The sequence below is a fragment of the Haemaphysalis longicornis genome, unplaced genomic scaffold, assembly GCF_048455015.1.
Source record: "Haemaphysalis longicornis isolate Haplotype H1 unplaced genomic scaffold, Haemaphysalis longicornis Haplotype H1 scaffold_5, whole genome shotgun sequence".
Lineage (NCBI taxonomy): Eukaryota > Metazoa > Arthropoda > Arachnida > Ixodida > Ixodidae > Haemaphysalis > Haemaphysalis longicornis.
The window spans coordinates 11,582,436-11,607,564 of NW_027526385.1; the positions used below are offsets into that span (position 1 = coordinate 11,582,436).

At 46.6% G+C, this 25,129-nt stretch overlaps 1 protein-coding gene across 1 annotated transcript in view; it reads right to left on the bottom strand.

Annotated features, from left to right (window-relative positions):
- The window catches only part of LOC144138993 (uncharacterized), a 50,115-nt gene that overhangs the window by 13,369 nt on the left and 11,617 nt on the right, over positions 1–25,129 (bottom strand). The window contains exons 6-12 of the mRNA XM_077671494.1: positions 23,307–23,421; positions 22,065–22,164; positions 18,591–18,696; positions 14,672–14,986; positions 10,540–12,774; positions 9,534–9,676; positions 4,146–4,284 (exon numbers count right to left, since the gene is read on the bottom strand). Of these exons, the coding sequence (XP_077527620.1) occupies positions 4,146–4,284; positions 9,534–9,676; positions 10,540–12,774; positions 14,672–14,986; positions 18,591–18,696; positions 22,065–22,164; positions 23,307–23,421 (3,153 nt within the window). The remainder of the gene's footprint in view (positions 1–4,145; positions 4,285–9,533; positions 9,677–10,539; positions 12,775–14,671; positions 14,987–18,590; positions 18,697–22,064; positions 22,165–23,306; positions 23,422–25,129) is intronic.

Sequence of the window (25,129 nt, forward strand, 5' to 3'; positions counted from 1 at the left end):
ATAATTTTTGCACACAGTGGTTTTAGGTATAACGCGAACAACAGAGGGGAAATGGGACAACCCTGTCTGATGGACGACTTAACTTGTATTCGTTCTGATAACTGTTTATTAACTATGAGATTCGTTGTGCAATGCTTATACGCTACTCTGATTCCTTCTGTTATTACCGAGCCCAATTTCACGTGTTCCAAAAGAGTAAAAAGAATGTTGTGGTTAACTTTGTCAAACGCTTTTTCCATATCGATTTCTAACATTGCCACATTCCGGTCATCAGCATCGCAACACTCAAGAACGCTCCGGGCTGTGTGCATGTTCGTGTAAATACTTCTTCCTTTTATGCCACACGTTTGATGTGGGCCTACCAACTCTTGAACTACCGACTGCACTCGTTTTGCCAAGACTTTCATTAGAACCTTATAATCGATGTTCAATAATGTTATGGGGCGATACCCCGTCACCTTTATCAGTTGTTCTAGCTCTTTGCTCTTTGGTATGAGGACCGTGTGCGCTCGATAAAAAGACGGTGGCAGAACGCCTCTCTGTAAGCTGCCTTCAAAGACTACTTGCAGCAGCCCCGAAAGTTCGGTTTTGAACATTTTATAGAAACGAGCGTTCAATCCGTCTGGTCCAGGCGATTTTCCTTGGTAATATAGGGTATATATTGTACAACCAGTTTACACTTTTATTTAGTTTTGGCATTTCAAGCAGCTTAGGTGACTATTTGTTGTATTGCGCTCGTGCAGTAAGCGTCGCCCGAGTTTCCACAATAGCTCACGTCTAGCAATTGCATTTCGTAGACGGAAAAGCGTTCGCCGATGCGTAGTAGTGCTGCTGACCGCTGTGCTTGTTCGCCCAGCGTAAAAAAGTGCTTCCCGCACCCTAGTTTTACGCTGTACGGTAAAAATATCAGTTGATTTTCTTTCCTTAGTACCTATATTGACTTCGCTGACTCTTCTCCCGCCTTCAAGAGGCCTTATATTTTCCTACTGGCGTACCAGTCAGCGAAGCGTCGCATGTGCGCTTGTGTGAAGCGACCTTGACTTGGAGCTAGATACAGTGTACAAACTAACCAAGTAAAGAAAGGCAGATTCTTCCATTCACAAATGTGTCCTGGCTTCGTTTCAACTGAGCGAACGAATTGCGACGACCCGTCGGCGGCTGGCGGACGAAACGCTGGGCCGACTGACTGTCTGAAGGCCGGGGAGCCGTGCAGTAGCGCAGCGAATTGCGAGCTCGGCTCCTCTCGACGTCACACGAAAACGCCGCAGAAAATGGGCGAGCGTAAAGAGAGGAGGACAGCATTTTCGAATTAATTTTTCCACTAAATAAAATCGCGTAAACGCGCCCAGGGTGGTCGAAACATGGCTTGGGGACTCCGGACTACAATTTGCGCAAGTAATCCCGCAATGTTTACATATCACTTCAGTGTCCCTTTAATGAGCTGTAAAGCTAGTTCCAAGCAGTGCATCGAAAAACTGATTCTCTTATTGCACTCACCAGGGTTCATAGTATGTATTGGAACATGTAAAGATTACAGTTTTATGGCTAACACTTTTGTCCACTGTTCCTCCAAAAATGGCTAATTATCTCTAATTATCTCGGTAACTAATTTACCAACTGAAAAAATAATGGCATATTCGAAATCATTGGGGAAAAAGCAGCGAGACTGACAAGTTTCACAGAGTTTACTTAAAAGTTAAAAGAAAAGTTAAAGCCATGTCCCCCTTAAGTAGAACAAGACAAAACACTAAGGTGCAACGTCAGAAAACGGGACAGACGAGCTGAAGCACAGATTAACAATTCCACTTACGCTGTATTCGTGTGTAGCCAGATATGTAGCCCCAAGCGTGGCCAATTTAGAATGCATACAGCGCAGCATGTGGTTCAGAGACAAAAAACGCTGATCTCACATTGGAGCAATGCAATGGAATGTGCACTGCTGCAGCTGTGCTTGCTTCTAGACGCCAAAGAAACTTGTACCTGTTGCAACACTTTTCTTTGTGGTGCGCTCGAACTGCCACAATGCGCGCCACAATGTGCGCATTGTGGCAGTTCGAGTGCACATTGTGGCAATGCCACAATGTGCACCACTTAAATGCCCCAGCACCAGTTCGTGCTTGCAGGTATAGTAATGTGCTCTAAACCTTTTACTGGTGTGTTCATTGGTGAACCATGTGAAATCAGCCATTGAAGACTTCGTGTCTGAACTGCAGAGCCTCATCCCATTTCCCATAGGCTGCCTCCAATTAATACTCCCTCCCATATGTCAACACAGAAATTCGGAAAACAGCCTTCGAATGCGTGCTGTAGTTAGCAATTCGTAGTTTGCTTAAAAGCTGCTGCCCGCAGCTTTTTTTCTTTTCTTTTCATAATCCTATTAATCGTGCGTGCACCTATTGCAGCAACTGAATCAGCCTTAGGCCTTGATGGCCACTCATAATAGCACCGCTATTCTGGCCATTGCAAACACTATAACCTGCTGATACGCACGTGATTACCATTGCATCGCATGGCCCATCCCACACCAGTTCGCTGCTTCCACCCCCAACCGCACTGCAATTGCACTCCTATACACAGCTACAACTGTTTAAAGGCCAACTGCGCTGAAATTTCACCTCGACCAAATTTGTTCTTAATGCGTAGTAAGTACAGCTGAACCTCGTTATAAGAGACACTGATGTAAGAGACAAATGGGTATAAGAGACACTATTCACCCACATGGTTGGCTGCCCTATCTTTCCCATTAAATCGACCTCTTTTATAACAGACATTGGATGTAGAAGATTGGTTATAAGGGACAAGTCATCCTTGAAGTTTAATAAACAATCTCGCTTGTAACAGACATTTAACTTCAGATGCAGTGCCATCAGTCACTAATTGCAGTTGCTTCCATTGTGGAAACACAGGTGGACGACAGACAGGTGCAGTCGCTATTTATTATAACTTCAGCAAACACAAAGTGGTTCAGTTAGCTATGAAATGACAATGAGAAGCCCTACCAATGGAAATGCAACTGACAGAAGTAGTTGAAGCTTACTGCCATTCATTGGATGGAGCGCGATCACACATGGGGGCTCTCCTACTCGCGTAGCTCCCAATCAAGAAGCACTGCAGACGTTGAGCCCTGCAAGCGCAATGAATAGCCGGAGCACACAGCGGAAGAAGCTGTGCGCTCTGGCTATTCATCAGGCTTGTGAACTCAACATCTACGATTCATCTTCCACAAACAAGGAAAGGAAAAAAAGCTTGTAGAAGCGGTTGTAAAAAACAGTGTAAATACAGTCATAAAGCAAACAAAGTTTCATAAATTCTGGGACCAAACAATAATTAGAATGAATCTTTTGGAACATGCTGTAGCGTTCTTTTGAGCTTATTTTAGTTATACGGTGCCCACATTGAACTAGGGTCTCATTAGTAAGTGAAAACATGGTACCCTGCTTATAAGAGACATCTCGTATAAGAGACAGAAACTGCTCCCCGGTACGTGTCTCTTATAAAGGGGTTCAACTGTACCCCCAAATCAGCTGGGACACAAGTGGTAGCCCCGTGAAACGCCTCGTTAATCAGACAAAAGCGTTTAAAAAAGCTCCGCCGGAGACCACGCTGCACCTGCCGGCGGATCGCGTAAACAGCCGTGACGCGCCTGTGACGTTCCAGCCGAAGGGGCCTTCCTCCTCTGGCCAGCCATGCAGTGGGAGAACCGGTCGAGCTCTGCTGCGCACGCTTCACCCATTGGCTGCCCCGTGCTCGCGCAGAGCTTGCGCACAGACTTTCTCCCAAGCTGGTGACCGTCCGGCCGCTCGCTGGACGGCTGCAACGTCACTGCAATGGCCGTGCTCTCCCCGGTTTCAGTTTCAAAATCGCCGATTTTCGCAGGCCGCTTGCGGCGTCCCCACACGTATTTCAGCTGTTGTATTTTGCATGTTGCTCTTTTTAAGCAGACTGTACGAAAATAGGGTTTTTAAGAGGTCGAAATTTTCAGTGCAGTTGGCCTTTATGAAACACTAACTGCTCGCAATAGATTTGGCAATGGCTTTGCCAAGCACAGGACGGGGAAGGGGCCTGGGTATAGGCCTGGGAAAAATTTCCCCCATTCATGTAGCACAAACAGCAATTTACAACGAATGCTCCATGCCACAGCTCACCTCCATGGCCAGCCTGGTGCGATCCTGGGCCACCGCAGCCAGCTCTGTGGTCTTACTGGCCAGCTGTTTCTTGAGGGCCGCAGAGTCTTTGTTGAGACACTCGAGCTTCTGAGCCATCTCCTTGGAATGCTGGGTCAGCCTGCAGGGCACAGCACAACAGTCCGCACTTCTTCCTTGACAAGAGAAAAACCTAGGCAAGAGCACTCGCTGGTTGTGCCTCCAGGTTTGGAGCGCACGTTGCCCCGCTCGACGTTTCGACAGCGAAAGCAAAGAAAGCCAAAAGATGCCACAAAATCATCAAGTTTGGCATTTTTAATGCTGAGCTGAGCAGCACTGCGCATAAATCTTTGTAGTGCACTAATCTGCGAGACCCTGTAGCCAAAAATGCGTTCCCCCTGACAAGCAGACACTGTTGTGAGCTCCCTGCTTGCGGCTGACTCCCAACACATCAAACGTTTCTGCTGCCGAGTTCTAGCACCCTTGCTTTTCGCCGCCATTTGCTGTGGCAGGTATGTCTGCATTCCAGTTTAGTACCAAATGCCTGCGAAAACTTACTACCAGGGCTGGGAAAAGGGACACAAAGAAATACCCAGGAATGCCTGTACACATTGCAGTACATGACCTGAAAGCTCAGAACACTGACAGTGAGACATAATTGCCCTTGACGATAGTATCCTTCGCCCCAAACTACAGCAAAACGGCTAGTTCCCAAGAAATACTGATACAGACACTGTTACAAGAGACACACTCGGTTGTAAGAGACATTTGAATGAAGACGGTTTGGCCAGTTTTCCTATGTCTGCCATATTAGCAGCATTGCATACAAGAGACTTTGGTTACAAGAGTCAAATTTTTCGGGTCCCTTGAGTGTCTCTTCTAACGAGGTGTTTTACTGTACTGGATTGTGTCCCTTTCTCCTATGTCTCCAAAGCATGTGCTGCACTTCTTTGCAACAAGTACACTAGTACAGTCGAATCCCGCTACAACGAAATTGACGGAACGTGTGAAAAATTTCGTTGAAGCGAAAATTCGTTGAGGCGAAATCTGCCCCAACACAGCACGGAAGGGCAAGAAAAATAGCACGGTATATTTCTGCATCATTGGCAGCATAATATACAATGTTTAGAAAAAGGACTGACGCGCGATAAGGACATATTTATTCGCATAACAGACATACCCATGGTTATCTGTTTTTACCTGCACGCAAAGAGCGCGTTACGAAGGGGGGGGGGAAATGCAGGCGCAAAACGTATTGCTGTACAACAAGGAGTGTCCCCCGAGCTGATTACTTGCAAATAGCTGCTAGGCCTTCGGAAGCCCCCCTCTCACTTGTGGCAGGAGCAGTGCCGTTATCTTATCCTCTGACAGGGCATGGCAGCTACTGACCTTGGCAGGCAAGACGCGCACACTCGCGACTAAGATAGGATGACTTGGCTTCAAGACCAAACACACAAAAATGATTTTTGCACTTGTCTATGAAGAATGGTAGAAGGAAAACAGCAAGGACAGCTGCTCACAACGCATACATGACAGCACCGCGCCAGCAGCGGAGCAGATTCGCCCGATTGCAACTGGATACGGATTGGCTGTAGCGCCAGCTTGGCGAACCGCGCCTGCGCCTCATGTAAAGACGCCCAGCCACATCGTTATCACCATCAAACAATAGCATCCGCCTATGCATTTGTTTTATTTTGAGTGGTAGTGTGCGCGCGCGGCGCACGTTTTCGGTGAAACTATGCGTCCTGAACGTATACAAAGTTGCAGATAGCTGGAATTTTGCTTATTTTTTTGTAAAACAAATGTTCAAACCCAGCCCCAATGAGCGTAAATTTCGTTAGGGCGAGGACTTGTATGGCTAACTGATGGGGAATTCAAAATATTTCGTTGAAGCGAAATTTTCGTTGAAGCAGAGTTCATTGTAGCGGGGTTCGACTGTAACACAAATTGCTGCAGTGACATTTCTGAGATGTTGCCAATGCTGTGTAACGTTGGTCGTTATGCAACATGGTGACAATATTGCCGAATACTCGCGCTACGTTTACAAATAGCATATAGGCAACGTTGCCCGTATGGACGTATTTTTTACGTTGCAGCAATGCTGCCAAATGTTGGCGAATGATTCTAGGCATTCGCCATTTACTAACAATGTGAAAGTAGCGTTACCCGTTTGCACATTTGTTACGTTGCAGCAATGTTGCCAAATGTGGCAAATGTTTCTATGCATTCAGCAATATTCAAGCAATGCTTGCAAAATGTGTACACAAGCAACATTTCCTATATCCCCATTTTCTTTCATTGCACCAATGTAGCAAATGTGGGTCAATGTTACCATGCAGTCAGCAACATCCAAGCAACGTCTCCAAACAACAAACAAGCAACTTTGCCCGTATGTATGTTTGCTTAAATTGCATCGATGTTGTCAAGTGTGACCAAATGTTCCTTGCATTCAGCCATATTCACACAACGCTACCAAAATGTGCGTACCAGCAAGATTACCCGTATGTTGTTACCTTGTTACGTTGCAGCAATGGTACCAAATGTTGGCAAACGTTTCTACGCATTCAGCAATGTTCACACGACATTCACAAAAAACGTACAAGACATTTGTCTACGTTCATAATCATCATCAACAGCCTATTCAGGCCCACTGCAGGCTTCCATTGACTTCCAACAGCTCCGGTCCTGCACCACTCTGGTCCACTGCCGGCCACCAAATTTCGTCCGTATTTCATCGCCTCCATTGTGTTATCGCAAGCAGCTCACCGTAAAACAACATTGCTCGATTGTTGAAGCAATGTTCTTTCATTGTGAGCTGCATGTGAAAAGAGTATCTGGAAAGTTGCTGCAAGATTGTAGCAACATTATCACGAAGATCAGAATGAAACGGAGATATGCTTAAAGGGACACTGAAGTGATATGTAAACATTGCGGGATTACTAGCGCAAATTGTAGCCCGGAGTCCCCAGGCCATGTTTCGACCACTCTGGGCGCATTTACGCGATTTTATTTAGTAGAAAAATTAATTCGAAAATGCTGTCCTCCTCTCTTTACGCTCGCCCATTTTCTGACGTCAGGAGGTGCCGAGCTCGCAATTGGCTGCGCTACTGCACGGCTCCCCGGCCTTCCGACAGAGTCAGTCGGCCCAGCGTTTCGTCCGCCGGCCGCCGACAGGTCGTCGCAATTCGTTCGCTCAGTTGAAACGAAGCCAGGACACGTTTGTGAATGGAAGAATGTGCCTTTCTTTACTTGGTTAGTTTGTACACTGTATCTAGCTCCAAGTCAAGGTCGCTTCACACAAGCGCTGCACAAGCGCACATGCGACGCTTCGCTGACTGGTACGCCAGTAGGAAAATATAAGGCCTCTTGAAGGCGGGAGAACAGTCAGCGAAGTCAATATAGGTACTAAGGAAATAAAATCAACTGATATTTTTACCGTACAGCGTAAAACTAGGGTGCGGGAAGCACTTTTTTGCGCTGGGCGAACAACCACAGTGGTCAGCAGCACGACTACGCATCTGCGAACGCTTTTCCGTCTACGAAATGCAATTGCTAGACGTGAGCTATTGTGGAAACTCGGGGTACACTTACTGCACGAGCGCAATACTACAACAAATAGTCACCTAAGCTGCTTGAAATGCCAAAACTAAATAAAAGTGTAAACGTGTTGTACAATATATACCTTCTATTACCAAGGTCGGCTGAGCTGGTCTCGTGGCCTAGTAGTCTGGGGCGCTGGGTGTGTTGTCGCAAGTGTTTTGCAAGTCACGAGTTCGAGTCCCCGCGAGTGCGTGCTTCTTTTTTTTTTTGTAAGTTAACTTTTTCGTTTTCTGCCGATGTTTTCTACATTGAGTTCACCTTTTCTTTGGGCCGCAACGTTCATGGCTCCACGAACTAGTTCACAGAACGCGCGCATACTGACAATGACGCGCTAGCGAGTTCTCGTTGGCGTGCTGTTGCCACAAGCACCGACTGCTTGCGGGCAGTGGGCCCAGGCCTGAATCAGCACACCCTTGGCCCGGTGCGAACTAGCTTTTTAAGGTACAGGCATGAGTGAGGCAAGCTCGAAATATGGGGGAAAAGCGCATGACATTTGGGCGTCTGCGGGAACGCGGAGGGCGTCCATGCACTGCGTAGGCCTCGGCTAGTGAATGCTACGATTCCAAGCCGTCCTGGGAGGCTTATCTTTATGCATTTTCACAGCTGACAACATGGCAGAAGCGCAGTACGATGATTACTGAATTATTGAGAATGCCCATCCAACAACGCCACCAGTTGTGTTTTACAGAACCGAAACCGAAACCGAAACTTGTTTGGTTGCTCACCTTGGGCATCGTCCAATCACGGTGCCCGCTCCTCCTAACGTCACAGCCTTAGTTGGTGCGGCCGCCGCAAACCGCGCATGGTAGTTTCTTCTTTCGCGCTTTGTAAAATAATTACCGATTTGTCAACCGGATAAACGATGAAAAGTGTGCCAATTTGAGCCAGTCTATGCAGTCCAAGCAAAAACGGGAGCTTGACAAATTCACTTCAGTGTCCCTTTAAATGTATTATGCACATTGCAAATATGTAGGTGAGAACTTGCTGCAATGTCATCAAAAATGACTTAACGTTATGGCAACGTTGTTCAAATGTGTCCCGGACGTGGCTGGAAGGTTGTTCCAAGAGTGGAGCAACGTTGTCAAACGTCACAAGTAACGTCACCCGAACAATAGAACAACACCCTTCAAATGTTGCCGCCATGCTGGAGCCATGTTATCATGCTGATGCAATATTTCTGGGAAACATTGCACCAACGTTACAAAAAGACGATGTTAGCCACGTGATGACAACGTTAAGGGAAAACGTTGCAAAATGTTCGGGCAACATTCCGTGCTACCAGCCCACAAACTGCGTTGCGTACTGCAGATATCCTGGAGATGTCAGGAATAGACATTGCAGATGTCCAGGAGACGTACTGCTGGGGTCGAAATTACATATATTCCGTTGCTACAACAACAAAAAACCCGTCCAAATCATGTAAAGGATAATGTAGAATGCACCTGTCATAGTACTTTTATATGCTGCTTACAGGATGTTAGCTTAAAAGGATATTGCAGACGTAGGCATGCAAGACATATAGGCCTGTCTACTCTACATTGTTTTGCTGTCTTTGGCAGAAACAGTAGCTTGTTAAATCAATGTCTAGTGTACATTACTATGACATTGTTGAGATGAACATAGGGTACCTTTTGCTTCACACCACCGACAGCTCTACGCGTAACCATACATTCAACAGCCCTTCACAACGTCAGCAAGATATGAGCAGCAAGCTTCAATCCAAATGCACGATTGAAAAAAAAAAAAACTAAAATGAAGAAAGCAAGGTAGAGAGACAGCAGGGCTGATTACAGGGACTCCCTCCTGCGGCGCAGTGCCTGCTCCTTGTCCAGCTCCTCCTTCAGGGCGTCCAGCTCCTCCTTGTGCCTCGCTTGGACTGCAGTAGCACTGGAAGTGGCCTCCTGCAGGTTCTTCCTGGCCGTGGTGCGGAGGGCCTGTCAGAACAAAGTCGCAAAAAGAAAAAGGCAGTGCCACACTGAGTTTTTTACCACTGCACTGCAAACACGCCCACTGCGGGACAATCAACCATACCAGACAGGGCAATTGCACCAACACAGCGCTCGCCGTGTGCAGTGTTTGCGACACTATTGTCTTGCCTGACAACATTCTTCCACACTGTCCACGCCAACCATCACGTGCTATGAAACCTGCACTAAGGTGCACACCATGGGTCAGAATTCCATCATCATCATCAGCCTATCTACGCCCACTGCAGGGCAAAGGCCTCTCCCATGGATCTCCAATTATCCCGGTCCTGCGCTAACTGCGACCAATTTATCCCGGCAAACTTCTTGATCTCATCTGCCCACCTAACTTTCTGCCACCCCCTGCCACGCTTGCCTTCCCTAGGGATCCACTGCGTTGCCCTTAATGACCAACGATTATCTTGCCTTCGCATTACATGCCCTGCCCACGTCCATTTCTTATTAATTTCTACTAGTATGTCTAACACGCATTCGTTCCGATCCACTCCACTCTCTTCTCTCTTCTTGCCCCTTAACGTTACACACTTATCTTCTGCTCCATTGCTCGCTGTATCAACTAACACTCAATTCATATCAGCTAACACTCAGTGCCAGCACAAGGCCGAGGCACAGAGCTTTGGTCCGCACAATCTGGGAGCATGCTACGCGGGGAAAAACACGCGTTGCTTTCTATCACACCTTGTGCTATAATACTCCTAAAGCCTGAGAGGAATACCGGTTGTGTGACAAAAAAAAGGAAAGTTTGAAACACACTTGCATGAATTGACGGCGCTTAGCTTAAAACAGCTCGGCACTCAGAATGCTTCGCCCACCTCTAGCTCCATCTTGAGGCCAGCGTTCTTGTTCTCCAGGATCTTGCACGTCCTGCCGACGTTCACGCACCTGGCCTCCGCCTCGGCCAGCCTCTTCTCCCGCTCCTCCGAGTCCAGCTCCAGGCGTCTGCGCGCCTCCTCCAGCTCCCCGACCCGACAGGCAGCCGCTTCCCTCCGGTCGTCCACCTCGTCCACAAGCTCCCGCAGCCTGCCGTTCTCCAGCTCATACACTTTTCCCTGGGCAGCCTCCGATGCCAGCAGCTCCACCTGCTTCTGCAATGCATCGTTGCGGGCACGGAATTCCTCAAGGCACTTCTGAAGCTCCCTCTGGTCGGTCAGCTTCGCTTCCAGATCGCTCACTCGAAGTTTCAACGCTTCGTTTTCTTCCTGGAGAAGGAGAGAGGTCTCGTCTTTGAGCTCCACAGCGTGTCCAGCGTAGTTCGCGCTGCCGTCACATGTGTGCACCAGCTCCTTTAAGTCCGACAGCCCCTCGCTTGCGTCGGATACCTCTTCTCTTGTGTCTGATGCCTTTTGCGTCATGTCCGACAGATCTTGCTTTGAGTCTGACTGCCCTTTGTTCGTGTCAGACAGCTCTCGTTTAGTGTCTGACGAAACAGACACCAGATGCGTCGGCTGTTCATTCTCAGTACGGCCCTCCTCCATCTTGAGCTTTGCATCCCCATTGCCTGCCTGACAGGCTTCTCGGAGCGAGCGTACGGAGTTTTCCGCAGTCATGAGGGACGAGTGCAGAAACTGCTTCTCCAGATCCATCCTCACAAGTGCCTCGCGAAGAATGGACACCTCATGCTTCAAAGTGTCGATTAGCTGCAAGTCAGTGAGTCGACACTTGACCGGTAGTTCATCCTCGCAAGCCTTTCCAAGGCAGTCGTGGCTGTCGTCAGCATGTTTAAGAACTTGACCTCCCTCTTCCAGATGCGAGAGTTCAATTTTAGCTGAAACCGCTTTGGCGGCATTGCAGGTCTTCTCAGAAGATCCCAGCTCAATGGCGTCGTTTTTCACACCAGTGACACACTCAACGCTGACTTTGAGATGTTCTTTTTCTTGTTCACATTTCCCCAAAGCATCACCCTCGACGCATATCTGAAGTTTGCTGCACGCTTTGGCTACACTCCAAGTTCGCTCGTCTTCTGATCCCAAATTCTCATGAAGCTCTTCAGAAGACTGACTGCCCCGAGATGACTGCTGTTCCAGTCCGGAATTTCCCTCGGGGAGCTCTGAGTGTTCGCATTCCAGCGATTCCACTTTGATCGCAAGTTTCTCAGCCTCTTCAATGGCACATTTTTTTTCTTCCTCTAAACGGGCAATGGCGTCCTCTTGTTCTCGCAGAGAAGCACTGATCGCGGTGTGTGCCTGAACCGCCTCGTCTAGCTTCGACCGCAGGACTGTGTTTGCCCTCTGAACCTCCTCCTTGATCTTGACGAGCGCGGCGTTCTCTTCACCCACTGGCCACAGCCTGTGCTCTGCGTCTGTCAACGCAGCTTGAAGCTGCAAGCAGAGCCCCTCGAGGTCTCTCACTAGGACCTGGCTGTGTCCCGTAGGAACCTTGGTGGGCTCTGGTTTGTCCTGCATCTCCAACGGCAGGGGTGAATGCGCTTCTTCCTCCCCCTCGACACAGCTCAGCTGTTTGTACAATGTCGAGCTTGAACTGCCTTCCCCAAGTTCGGGCTGCGGTAAATCGACGCCCTCAGCCAGAATGTCGGACGAGAAAGAGTCAAAGCCTTCAGCCACATCCGTGATGACTGCTCCAGGGTCATTCTCTTCTTCATCTGCGCAAACGACTGTGCAGGAGTGTTCAGGAGACGCACCATGGTGGCTCCCACTCTCAAGAGCAGCATGGCAGAAACTGTGCTCCTCTGTTGCCGGTGCAGCTTCCGACAATCTCGATGCCACGTCAATGTCCACGTTGGAGTCAAGCGGCTCGACCGCATCGCCAGCAGCCGATGAGCTGTTGCTAACCACTTTGGCTTGAGCGTTGCGAACATCCAAGTGGTCCTCTCGAACGGCGAGTCCTGGTTCAAGTTCGGCAGCCAAGGACTTGCACCCCAGCAGATCATTGCGCAGCCCCGCGGTCCTGAGATTCTGCTGGGCAGAGTCCCGAGTGGGTTGAGACAGCTCCGCCTCCAGTTGAGCCTTTGCCTCTTCCAGCTGCGCAATGGTGGCCCTGAGAGCACTGCTTTCCAGTTCGTGTTGGGCCGTCTTTTCTTCCAGCTCACTCTGCGAAAAAGAATCGATAAAGGCTTCACGAATCAGGTAAGGGAAGCAGGCAGCGAACAAAGGCTTATTAATGGCTGCTAACAAACAACACCCGGGAGAAAGTTGAGGCTGATGTTGAAGTTCATTTCACCACAACGATACACTGCAGTTTACACAAAATGGAAACAACTGCGGCATGGAAAGTGGGCAAGAAGCTGTGCTATAGCAGCTTCACAAGCCTAACCTTCCATTTGTACCAGGCAATAGAAACAATGTCACACTGAACTCCCATACAGTCCTCACGTATGATTGAAAGAAAAAAAAAATAACATTCTAGTAATTATTTTTCAAGTACAGTTTCTATGTGCACTTGGGCGTTTACAAGCACATAAAATTATTGGGGGAAAAAGGCAACTTACCATATTAGGACACTATAACAAAAAGGGGTATTGTTGGAATTTGAATGCATTTACAAGTACTGGATGCAATTTCTCTGGGTTTATAGCTCATTACATAAACAGGTTTAACATATCACCGCCTGAAAGGAGACGCAAGTGCTGTTCTGTGAGCTTGAACTTACTTAGTATGTGCAGAACACGGCATTTTAACATTTGGAGTCTGTAATTTGTTTGTGGTCGGGGGATCAGTGGTCAGAATTTTGAGTCAGATGCAACAAAATCATCGACTGTAAATGTGCTAAGCCTCCCAGGTTTGCACAATTTCTGCAAATTTCAGACCTCAAGGACAACAACAGGTTATGTTCAAGTGCACACAAAATCTGTAAAGCGAATTCCCATAACATTCCATTCCATAAGAGCCGATAAAGCGCAAAGCCCGTACAACGTAAAGTGCCAAGAATGCACACTCGATCATACTGGCGACCAGAGTGTGCATGTCTAGGCTGGGGCAAAAAAATGGTATCTTTTACGCTCATGCACACAAAATTTGGCCACAGTTATGCACAAAGGTTGGAGCCATTTCACTGAAATCAAAAACAGAGCTTACTGACTGTGGCATTGAGGTGGCCGGTTTGGCAGTCATTCATGCCGCTTTCTCGTCAGGCATCTGAGGCTGGCTGTCGAACATTTTGAGAAGCCAGGAAACCACCACAACCACAAGTCGTGTGACAGTGGCTTGCCAACGAGCACACAGCAGCCCACAAAGTGCTAGTGACTCACCAACTCTCAGTAACTGGCCTGTCCCCTGTGGGTTACCAACGTGGGAGCACATTTCGCAAGCACCCCCCCCCCATGCACTCCCGTCAAAACAAGAAGGCTAAAAAAAATGAGGCTATCATCCGCAAGAGGGTTTCATTCAGTTATTCACCACGTCTGCAGGCATGCAACCCAGGAAGTGTATATGCGTTTTCCTAGTCAGTACAGCCAGTTGTCATCTGAGCTTGCTATGGGCAGACTCTGCTATGGGGGTTATATCAAAGCATAAACGTACCTAACACATGCAAAACCACCCGAACAGAAATAAATACCAGTCAATACGGACTTACAATGGTTCAAAACGACGGTGTTGAAAAATATTCAACAGAAATAGCTGAAACTGACCAAAAGGCAACGAAAATACCCGAAATCCCATTTATAATGCATGCAGATGTCATAAATAGATTATAGGAGTGATAAAAAATGTTAATAATCAAATATGACAAACCCTTAAAAAAAAGCAGTAACGGGATTTGAACCCGGGTTGGATGTTTGCTTCGCAGGAGCGGAACTACTAAGCTACGAAAGAAAGCGGTTCTGAGCGGTTACATTGAGGGCCACAAGCACATGGACATAGCTTCAGACACGCCCCTAGATGGCGGCATGCATCGCTTGGCTGTTCTGACTAGGAAACGCCTATACGCAACCAGGAAGCCACCAAAAGGGCAGACACACACCCCACAGGAGATAATGCCTGCACGCACCCTGAGCCGAGCACTGTCCTCTTCCAACTCCACCAGGCGCAGTTCCTGGAAGCAGCTGGTGGAGCGGTGCTCCGTCGGAGTGCAGGGACTCCGCGGGCTGTCCAGGAAGGGGGGCCGGGACTCCCGCCGGCTGGCACAGAACTCCCGCAGGGACTGCAGTTCTTCAGCCTGGTCAGCCATGGCGGAGGCCAGGGATGCCCGGGCCTCCTCCGACGCCGCGAGCTGCGCCTGGAGCTCCACGCCGTGCGACAAGGCAGCGGCCAGCCTCTCCTCCAGGACCTGGAGCTCTGCCTCCCGCTCGCTCAGCTGGTGCTTCTGATGGAGCGCAAGAAGACGTGGCACATGCATGGCGGCGATGGAAGGATCAGCCGTCGATCAGCGAGGCACACCCATTTCATTTCATTTCACTTATTTCCCCGTTAAGGGCCCGAAGGCATTACATAAGGGGGGGCATACAAGGTATGATTTACAGCGAGAGAAAAACAGAATGGCAAAAAAAGTGTTGCAGTAAAAACGAAGGCAAAAAACGGGGCTCCAACAAAGTAATCTACGAGAGCATAGGTTTGCTGCATTCACTCAGATTGTGATATGTGATTGTTCAGTTGCCACCCGCACGTGACTATGTTATCAGGCAGGTTGTTCCATAGTGGTATTCCATTGGGAAAAAAACAGTTGTTCATGGCCGAGGTGCGGCCGTCGATTGGTGCTATAGGGTGGCTATGGTTTATGCGGGATGAAGTTCTGTGTGAAGGTTGTAAGAGGACGTGCCGCGATTGTGGGCGATAGAAAAAAGTGTGAACGAGGCAGAGTCGACAAACTAATCAACGTGATTCAAGTGACGGTGGGTGCAACGATTCTTTTAGTGCAGTGACGCTGATATCGTTAGAGTACTGACAAAGGGGAAACAAGCCACATGCACTGCAATCAGCTTGGTGCCCAACCAACGAATGGCACAGGAATCAAGGTGATCAATCAGTCAACCCGGCAAATAAGTACCGTAAAAACCCGCGTATAATACGGACCCGCGTATAATACGAGGTGTAATTCGGGGACAGCAAAATTAGAAAAAAAGTTTGCATCCGCATATAATGCGAGGTAAAGAGCACAGAAAACATTTATTTGCACTGCAGTTACCGTTCAGTCATTGTCAGTTTTCGCTGGCACTGTCTCCCGACTTCCGTTTAGTCATCGTCAGGTTCGCTGCCGCTGTCTCCTGAAGTCGCCTTGTCGGAAATGTCTTCCTACAGAAAGTGGTCCTCGGTGCCATCAAGGGGGTTCGAAATTTTGCATTTCTTAAAAGAGCGACTGACAAGCTCCTCTGGGATGCTGGCACACGCATCCGCGATCCAGCCACAGAGCACCTCTGGAGAAACCCGCGTCAGCCATTCGGTGGCTGTCACTTACGGGTCTCCTGACCTCATCTACTTTTGGTAGCAGGGCCTAATGCAGTGTTTGAAAGGCTTGTTGATGGAAACGTCTAGCGGTTGCAGCTGGGATGGCATTCCTCCTGGCATGACAATGAGTTCGGTGCGGAGTTCGCGCAACAACTTCTTCACGGAATCGGCAGGTGGCAGCGAAATGCGTCCAACACGAGCACTGACGGGAATCCCCAACAGTGCTCCAGGCCGCCGACACCACACAGACTTTATCCAGTCAAGCACCAGTTGCTTTCTCCACCCACGAATGCTGCCTTCGGTGACGCCGAACTGCCGTCCTGCGGCGCAATTCGTGATGGTCTCGGCACATAAAATAACTTTTCTTTTAATTGCAGCCGAATACTGTTTTCGTGCACCCGACATCGTGATAGACTTGCGATGTACGTGCCGAGATCCTTCGCGTGGTCAAAACAATCAAAATGGCGCCGGCTGAGAGAAGCCAGCTTACGCCACCGCAAGGTGGTGTACCCTCCGCTGAAACCGAAAGTGTAAATTTTCGGCTGAAAACTTTGGGATCCACATATAATACGAGGCACAAATTTCACATAGTAAAATTTGGAAAAAAACCTCGTATTATACGCGGGTTTTTACGGTAGCACTAACTCACAGGCGAACAACTGAGGTGATAACGAGTGCCAACACACATTTCCTTGTGCTCAAGAATGCGTTTGAATGACCGGAAATTTAAGAAGAAAATGGAAAGGGCAGTTACTAATGGGGTTCGGAAGAATGTACTCCAAAAGCATTAGCCTTCCCCTTTCAGCACACTCATGTCTTGCACAGAGTGGTTTACACAGCCACTGATTAAAGGTTTGTAGTAGTAGTATTGTTTGTGTTTATTGGCGCAAGGGTATATATGATCAAAGAGTGGCAGACTCTATTAGGTGGTCTTTTAATGTCTGGTTCAGGCATAAAATATGTATGAAACGAGTATGGTATTCGCTAGAAAATGTATATATGAGTGTAGAGGGCCCGCAGACTAAAACGTAAAGATGTTCTTAAGTGGGCACATGTGTCTTTCGGACCAAAAAATTGCCCAAAAAAAGCATTTTTTAGGTATCACTTTTCTCTTGATTCGCACAGTTCTTACCCCAAAAATTCCTTGTGTGGAACAGTACCAGGTACTTATAAAAGCCATAGACGATTGATTTTAACAAAGAAAATTATTTTCCCATAATTCCCCAAAGTGGTATCGCAGCAATACAAAATTCTCGAGAGGTACAACCCAGCATGTAGTGCAGCTAGGAACATAATTTCTTTTGCACTGTGAACCTGAATGTGTAAACAATGCAATACGGGAAGCAGATTTCGCATTTTGTGTTTCAGTAGTTGTTTAATTAGCATTATTTTTAATTGGTTAGCAGGAGAACTTCAAACCTCGAAGTAAGAATTGATGTAAACTTGTATGCGATTGCAAAACAAAAAAACTACTTCCCACGTTTCATTCTCCACAACTTCTTATCTATTCATGTCTTGCTAATAACTTTAGGTGAAGTTTTTTTTCTATTGTTATATAACAAAATGAAGGATTTTTTTAATTAACATAGAAACTAGTTACCTCACATCAAAACTAATTAGATATTTGAAATCGGCTAAAAAAACTGTACAAGACAATGAAGTTTTGTCAAAATTGGTTGGAAAGCAAAAAAAAAACGTTTCAAAGACCAGTAAGCCTCCCCTAATGATGGATAGAAGAGGGTTGTGATTGAGACGTGAAATGACACGTGATGCACTAGCAGGCACTCTCGGTGCACACAAAAGAATCATCAGGACCTCCCTCAAGGATGATATGGTCTCAAGTCACGCCCTGTACGATACGAGTTTCAAGAAATTGATATCCGCAAGGTAGGCTAGACAACATTTGTAAGTGAACATTGGTCCATATCCTAGGAAAAGTGAAGAATGCAGTGCAATGTTGTATGTGTAGATTTTCGAAAAGTGTCATTTTCTGGCAGCATTGCAGGATGTGCACTCAATACGTGGACCACGGAGAGCCGTTCCCCACACTCGTCACAAGCTGGTCGGAGAGTGCCATTCAAAAGATATGCGTGCGTGGCGTGAGTGCGGCCTATTCACAATCTGCAAATGGACACTTCTGTGGACCTATCGTGTTGTGCAAGTAAAGTTCATGCAATACCAATCGCTAAACACTGTCTTCATCACATAATAACTACATTCTTTTAGCAGTATCACCACTCGCCCTGCCAGTAAAAACTTTGTAGAAACTAACGCCTCTGCTCTTTCTAATTTCTCTCTGGCTGGAGGACCACTAGTTTTGCACTTGCAGTGACACTTCACTACTTTGCTGTCACAGTCACAGTACTGGTGATGCCGTCACATCTTCTGACATGGCATCACATCATCCAGTCAACATTCGAGTCTTTTTTCACTCATGTTATCGTAGCAGCTAGTCACCCCACAGAGTCCGTGCCAGTGTACAATCAACACGAAGCAGTGAAAGAATAGTAGCAGCGAGAGCTTGCCTCGCCCTGGAGCTGTGCATTTTGCCGGATCAGGTCGTCATAGTCCGCCTGCATCCTCCGCATGGACAGCAGCTGTTCCTGGAGCAGCGCGTTCTGGGACTCCATGCTGGTTGTGGAGAGAAAAAGAAAAAAGAAAAACAAGTCTGCTGGCAGCCGTTAAGGTAACACACACATACCTGAACTGCGTGCAGAACTGTTATGTTCGGGGTAAAAAAATTAGCCCAGCGAACGTCGCGAATGGTGAAATTGCAAGCCAAAGCTTCATACAACATCTCAAAGGAAGATGATTGATTCAAAGCAGATGATTGATTCAAAGATGATTGATTGATTCACACCACCTATTGGAACCTTGTGTCACTTTTGAACTTGGAACAATGGCACAAAAAAGCACTGCAAGTGCTTTTCATTTTTCACAACTTATTTTTGAGTGCTATTCAAAAAACCAAGCAACAACACATTTTTGAGTAAAAGAATGCAAATATCATGCAAATATAATGAAAATATCACCTGCGTATTGACGTCTTGCTTTTACACTTTCATGACCACACCCATTCCCACTGATAGTAGGCTATCGATGAATACAAATTTAAATTTTGGCCTTCTCCGAGCACTTCTGGACCGCTAACAAATGGTAAAGGAGCAAGTATTTTATCAGCTCCGCTTTCAAGTTTCATTTTTCCGCCGCACGGGGATTTTTAAATGTTCTTCGCCGGCGGGGAGACGAGCTCATGTGGTTTCAGTTATGGCGTCGCCGCTGCTTTGTGCGAACGGCGAATTTCGACGGATTCCGATGTGACTGAGCTTGAATCTGTGCATGGTGATAGCACCACAGACACAGAAGACGACTTCAATTCGTCAGACTTTCCTACGGTCAGCGAAGGTGTGTCACGTCGGCCCAGACCATCACCACGTGTGCACCCTTGGGTTTCGCGGGCGCGCGTTGTTGTAAACAGATCCGGCTCTGTCCTGAAGGCCACAGCTCTTATCTGCAGGGTGTCGACTTCATTCGAGCGAGCAAGACCACTTCACACTGACTGCACAGAGAGTCAAGTTTTCTCTACAAAGACAGCCTGGAGTTGACCATGGCACAGCGCTCCAGAGCAGCGCGCGGCTGTTCGTGTTTTTATTTATACTTTTGTACGTAAATAACTTCCGTACTACACCGCTCATATTTGCAGTATTATTCTACAAGCGTTTTATGTTCAACGTGTATATTTCAAATTGTTTTTATGTCTACCACGTACAAAGTAGCATTGAGGAACTTACACTTTAGCATCCGTCATTTTTTGTGGCAAGAAAAAAATATTTCCTGGGCCACCCAAAAACAGCCGGTAGGCGTTAGTGTTTATATAATTTTATGTATGTAAATAACTTTTGCACTTACAGAGCTCATGTTTCCAGTATTACTTTACAATGTCCTTACGTTCAAATTGTATATTTCAAAATTTTTGTGTGCACCCGTGCAAAGTGGCATTGATGTTTTCATCATTTTGTTTTTCTTTTTGTTAGTTTTTTTGGTTTAATATATTTATAATATTTGTTATTAATCTGTTGTTTGTAATTATTACTGGTAGAAAGCCCTGTTCTTTCGCTATTATTTTGTACCTTGCACTTCAGTGTCACTCATTGTCTATGGCATAGAAAAAATATTTCCTGGAGCACACAAAAACAACCCGTTTTTCCGCAGTCATGAAAGTGTTGAGTATGCCTACTGCTTTCATTTTTGCTCAAAAAAGTGTTCGCAAGTAAAAACATTTCGACCTGGTTCAGTAGCTTAAAAAATCTGCCTGCATAAGTGTCTCGAAGCATTCCTTCAACTTGCTGCATGTGTGCTTGGTGCGTGCTGTACTCCTCACTAGAATATGCCCTCTCCCCATTGCTGCAACCGCGATATCACATTTCGTCCCATGAAAGCCTCGACCAAGTTCAACTTCACTGCTGGAACAATGACTACACGCACATTGGAAACGTCTTGCTTGGTTGCCTTCCCACCAAGATAACATTTTTTCAAATACAGATCACACATTTTGCATTTTACGAGCCTCCGTTCAGCGAGCATTGCGTGTGAAGTTAGCGCAGAGCAGTGGCGACACCAGCTAAAGTAATCTCGTCCCACAGGGGGTGTTCAGTTCCTTTCTCTGAGTAGCTCAACATACAATTCCAACCTCCACTCACCCGAGAATATGCTATACACATACACAGACACACACTTGTACGTCTTGGCCGTTAGACGGCAAACAGCTCAGCGGTTGTTTCCACACAGAAATTGTTGCAACAGATGTGGTTGTGAAGATGCAACACTCAGCCAAGATGCCTCCTTCCACACCCCTGCTACACTAGCGTCCGAGTGTCATTTGAACGAAATGTCACTTGTCTCGAATGCGAAGTTGTGCTGCTCCCCTCTATTCTGAAATGCCATTCAGCTTGAATGACATTCCAGCCAAATGAGCACCCAGAAAGGCACGTGGGGCTCTCGAATGCCATTTCTTGCACTCTCGCACACAGCGTTCCACGTCGGCATCCACAAATACATGACTGGCATACTTAAACAAAATATTCTTACTCTGTTTACTTCTCATTCACTTAAATCATGATATCACGATGTAAAAATTCCATACTCTCGGCACCAGTGCAAGCAAGTGATAAACCAGTGTGGCCAGACAGCACAAAACAAACAACTCGATTGCGATTCAGAATTAAGCAAAAACTAGGTCAAAGCTTACGTTATTTATAATTTGATGTCATTTTAATGCCAAAGACTGTTGGTAAATTTGATTGTTGCATTACTGCGTAAAAACCAAACTTGACAGTAGCAGCGCCACGCGGCACGGCAAGCGATTGTTAAAAACTATCAAATGCCATCGAAATTGTAGCGGAGCACGGCAGATTCTGAATGGCGAATGGCCTTCGAAGCCCCTCATTTGAGCCAAATAACATTCGGACACCAGTGTACTGGGAGTATAAGATTTCTTTGCACCACCCAAGCATAAACCGTGCCATTACTGCACCGCCATTTAGCTCAAAATTAAGAAATAGACCCTTTGCAAAAAGGCGGACAACACTGAGAATTCAGCGGTGGTAACACTGGTGGTGAACGCGACGACGCCATTAGAAAGGAAGCAGGTCGTAGCAACGCCGTTGCGGTTGCACGTTTCCGCCCACGGCTTCACGAGTCTGTTGCCCCACGACGCGTATGCAATCACGTGGACGGTGGACGGTAGCTACTCCATAGAAACTCCGTGCTGGCAGCCTTTTCGCTCCCTTTCTAATGGCGGCGCAGCGGGTGCACAGTGTTGCCAGAGTGGCTTGCTGCTTTTCCGCCAACGATTTGGCTATTTTGCAAAGGGTCTATTGTCCGGGTCCTCACGTCCCCCATGCTTTGGTGAACACGACACAAGTGGCTTGTTGCTCAAAACCAAATACAAAAATGTCCATGACGGAGGGAGAGAAAAAAAAGGAAGAAAGAAGCCATACAGCTCGATGCGCTCCCGCAGTTGCTCCTGGCAGCTAGCATCTTCACTGGAGCAGGCCTCAAGAGTCGCCAGCGTCTCCCTCAGCCTCCCGATCTCCTTGTCTGCGCAAACAGGAAACAAGCACAAAAACGCACGAAGGGGTGACTTCGCATACGCGATGAAATTCATACGTAGACAAGAGCCCAAGCTACAGCCATGTCAGCATACGATCATTGAAAACTATTCTTAAAACAACTTAATTTTCAAGTGAACATTGCGAAACCTGTCAGCCTTGATGCTTTTCCCCCACTGATTTCAAATATGCCACTATTTTTTCAGTTGGTAAATTAGCTACCAAGATATTTAAAGATAATTTGTTATTTTTGGAGGAACAATAGATATAACAGTGTTAGTCGTAAGGCTGTAATCTTTATATTTCCCAATACTTTGAACCCTGCGGGTTGCAATAAGAGAAGCGCTTCTTTGATGCACTGCTTGGAACTAATTTTAAAGCTCATTAAACTTTGCTGTTTGAAAAGGGCCCTCAAAATGGTTCCTTGCCACTGGTGCCACCAAAGTTTAATGAGCTGCAAAATTGGTTCGAAGCAGTGCAACAAAGACACGATTCTCTTATTGCACTCAGAAGGGTTCAGTGTATTGGGAAATATAGAGATTACAGTTTTATGCCCAGCCCTGTTTTGTCCATTGTTCCCCCAAAAATGATGAATTACCCCTACTTATCTTGGTAACTGAATGCCTCACTCAAAAAATAATGGCATATTTGAAATCAGTGGGGAAAAGGCAGCAAGACTGGCAAGTTTCACGGGGTTTACTTCACAATTAAAGGACTACGCAAGGTTGGAGCAAGTGTTGCGATCGCATCTCTCAAGCCGCACCGACTGGTAAAGCATTCCGCGGACCAAGGAATGGATGCTACCGTAAACTTGAGAATGATCTGGCAGAATTTGTCCGCAAACGCCGCGGCCCGTTTTTGCCTGTAAATGCCGAGGTCATGCAGCTCAAAGCCAGACAGATTGCACGTGAGGCCGCTGGGCCTCGTGACAACTTTGCATTACTTCGTGTTATAGTGATAATACATATTTTTTCATTTTTAGGAGGACCAAAAGTGCCCCCCCCCCCCCCCCCTCACAAAATTCGAGGTTGCGTTATTTACGTGCGAATATGGCAAGTCTCGAGCACCCATCTCAAAACTGGGGTTGGCTAGAGAGATTCTCTCTCAGCCCATTGGAGAGTTGGCAGTTACCTCTCGCCCTGAGGGCCTTCTTGAGACGGAAAACTTCAGCCTGTAGGTTGGCGGATGTCTGTTCCTCGTCCAGGATCTGCTCCCTGAGAACCTGCATCTCCCACAGCTGCGCCCGCTGAGAACAGGGACAGGAGGAGAGGGGACAATCAGTCACGCAGTCCATTTCATTAACAACCCTTTGATGGCCAGTGTTGCTTAGGGGCAACAACTCAATATTTTTTTCTCTCGCACTTTGCGGTTTTTTCGACATTTAACACCATCTACCAACAGACAAAGAATCCCGGACCTTCAAAAGTTAAAGAAGAGAGGGCAGCACATACTTCCGCATTCTAAAAAAAAAAGTATTGTCAACTCGCATCGAGCCCAGGTGGCTGAATGGGCTAGTGACAGGCAAGCAAAATTGTGCTATTTCGTTGTTATTACAAATGATACCAGTACAAACTTTATGTTATTGTCTTCACTTGAGACATAAATCATGTTGATCAAGGTAGTTCTCTTGTTCAAGCGATATATGTGCAGCCAGTGCTGAGTGTGTCTCAGTGTCCATCCTAATGAACCAAATTTTTTTCTGACTTCATATTTGTGATGTGGGAAGTCTTCTTACATCAAAAAACTTCTCACGCTCTTAAGCAAAATAATAAAGTTTTGGGCATCAAACGGCTAAATGGGCCATGCAGACAACATACAAGTTTCGTTCATTTAAAAAGCCAACAACAATACCAATTTTATCCCCAACCTCAAACAAATAGCTGAGATAATAAAGAAAACACATTCAACAGTGGCGACCCCCTAGCCACTTTCTGGCAATTTTTCTTTGACGTCACAGAATCTCGTTTGTGCAATTGGCGGTTGCTGACTTTTAAGGGGGGACGCTGCTCTTTAAACAGCTCCTTTTAATTTTTAAGGACTGTGAAACTTGCTTGGAACTAATTTTTTCACCTCATTAAACATTGGTGGCACCAGTGGCAAGGAAACACCTCGAATGCCCATTTCAAACACTAAATTTTGTTGGGCTGTATAAAATTAGTTCCAAATGGTGCATCAAAAAAACTATTCTCTTATTGCACTCAATGGGCTTGATGGTACTGGAAAATATAAAGATTACAGTTTTATGGCCAACACTGTTTTCTCTATTGTTCCCCAAAAAATGGCTAATTTTCTCTAGTTATCTTGGGGACTAATTGACAAACTGAAAAAATAATGGCATATTTGAAATCATTGGATAAAAAAGGCAGCAAGACTGGCAAGTTTCACAGAGTTTACTTAAATAATAAAACAAATTCTTTTAAGAGCCATGTCCCCCCTTAAGCCACAGCCAAAAAACATGACTGCGAGATTGAATTGGGACCTCTGGTTCAGTTTGGTTGTATCATTTCAATGCTATCGTGCAGTAACCACACAGATAAAAATGCTTCAGTGCAACTACTGCCCATATTACGTATGTCAGAGTAGCGCGAGATTTGAGTTTTCCAACATCTTTTTGTGTTTATGTTTGACTAAAAAATCACTTGTGAACATGGAATGTAGTTCTGTGGTCTACCAAGTCTGCTTCCATCAAATAAACTCATCTGTTAAAGCCTTTCGTTTCCGAAAGTGAGTGAAGGAAGCGAAACACCCATTGCGTTCGACATTGGGAACACGAGGCAATAGTCTGCTACAGCTGAACTTGGAGGCAGTTTGAGGCCTGTCTAAAAACAAGGGACAGACAATGCAGAAGAAACTATCAGGGGCAGAACTGCCAGTTACAGTGGCTGGGGTCTTCGCATCCCAGGAAAGAAGAATCCCAGGAAAGTTAAGGCCACAGAGATGTCTGAACAGTAGTG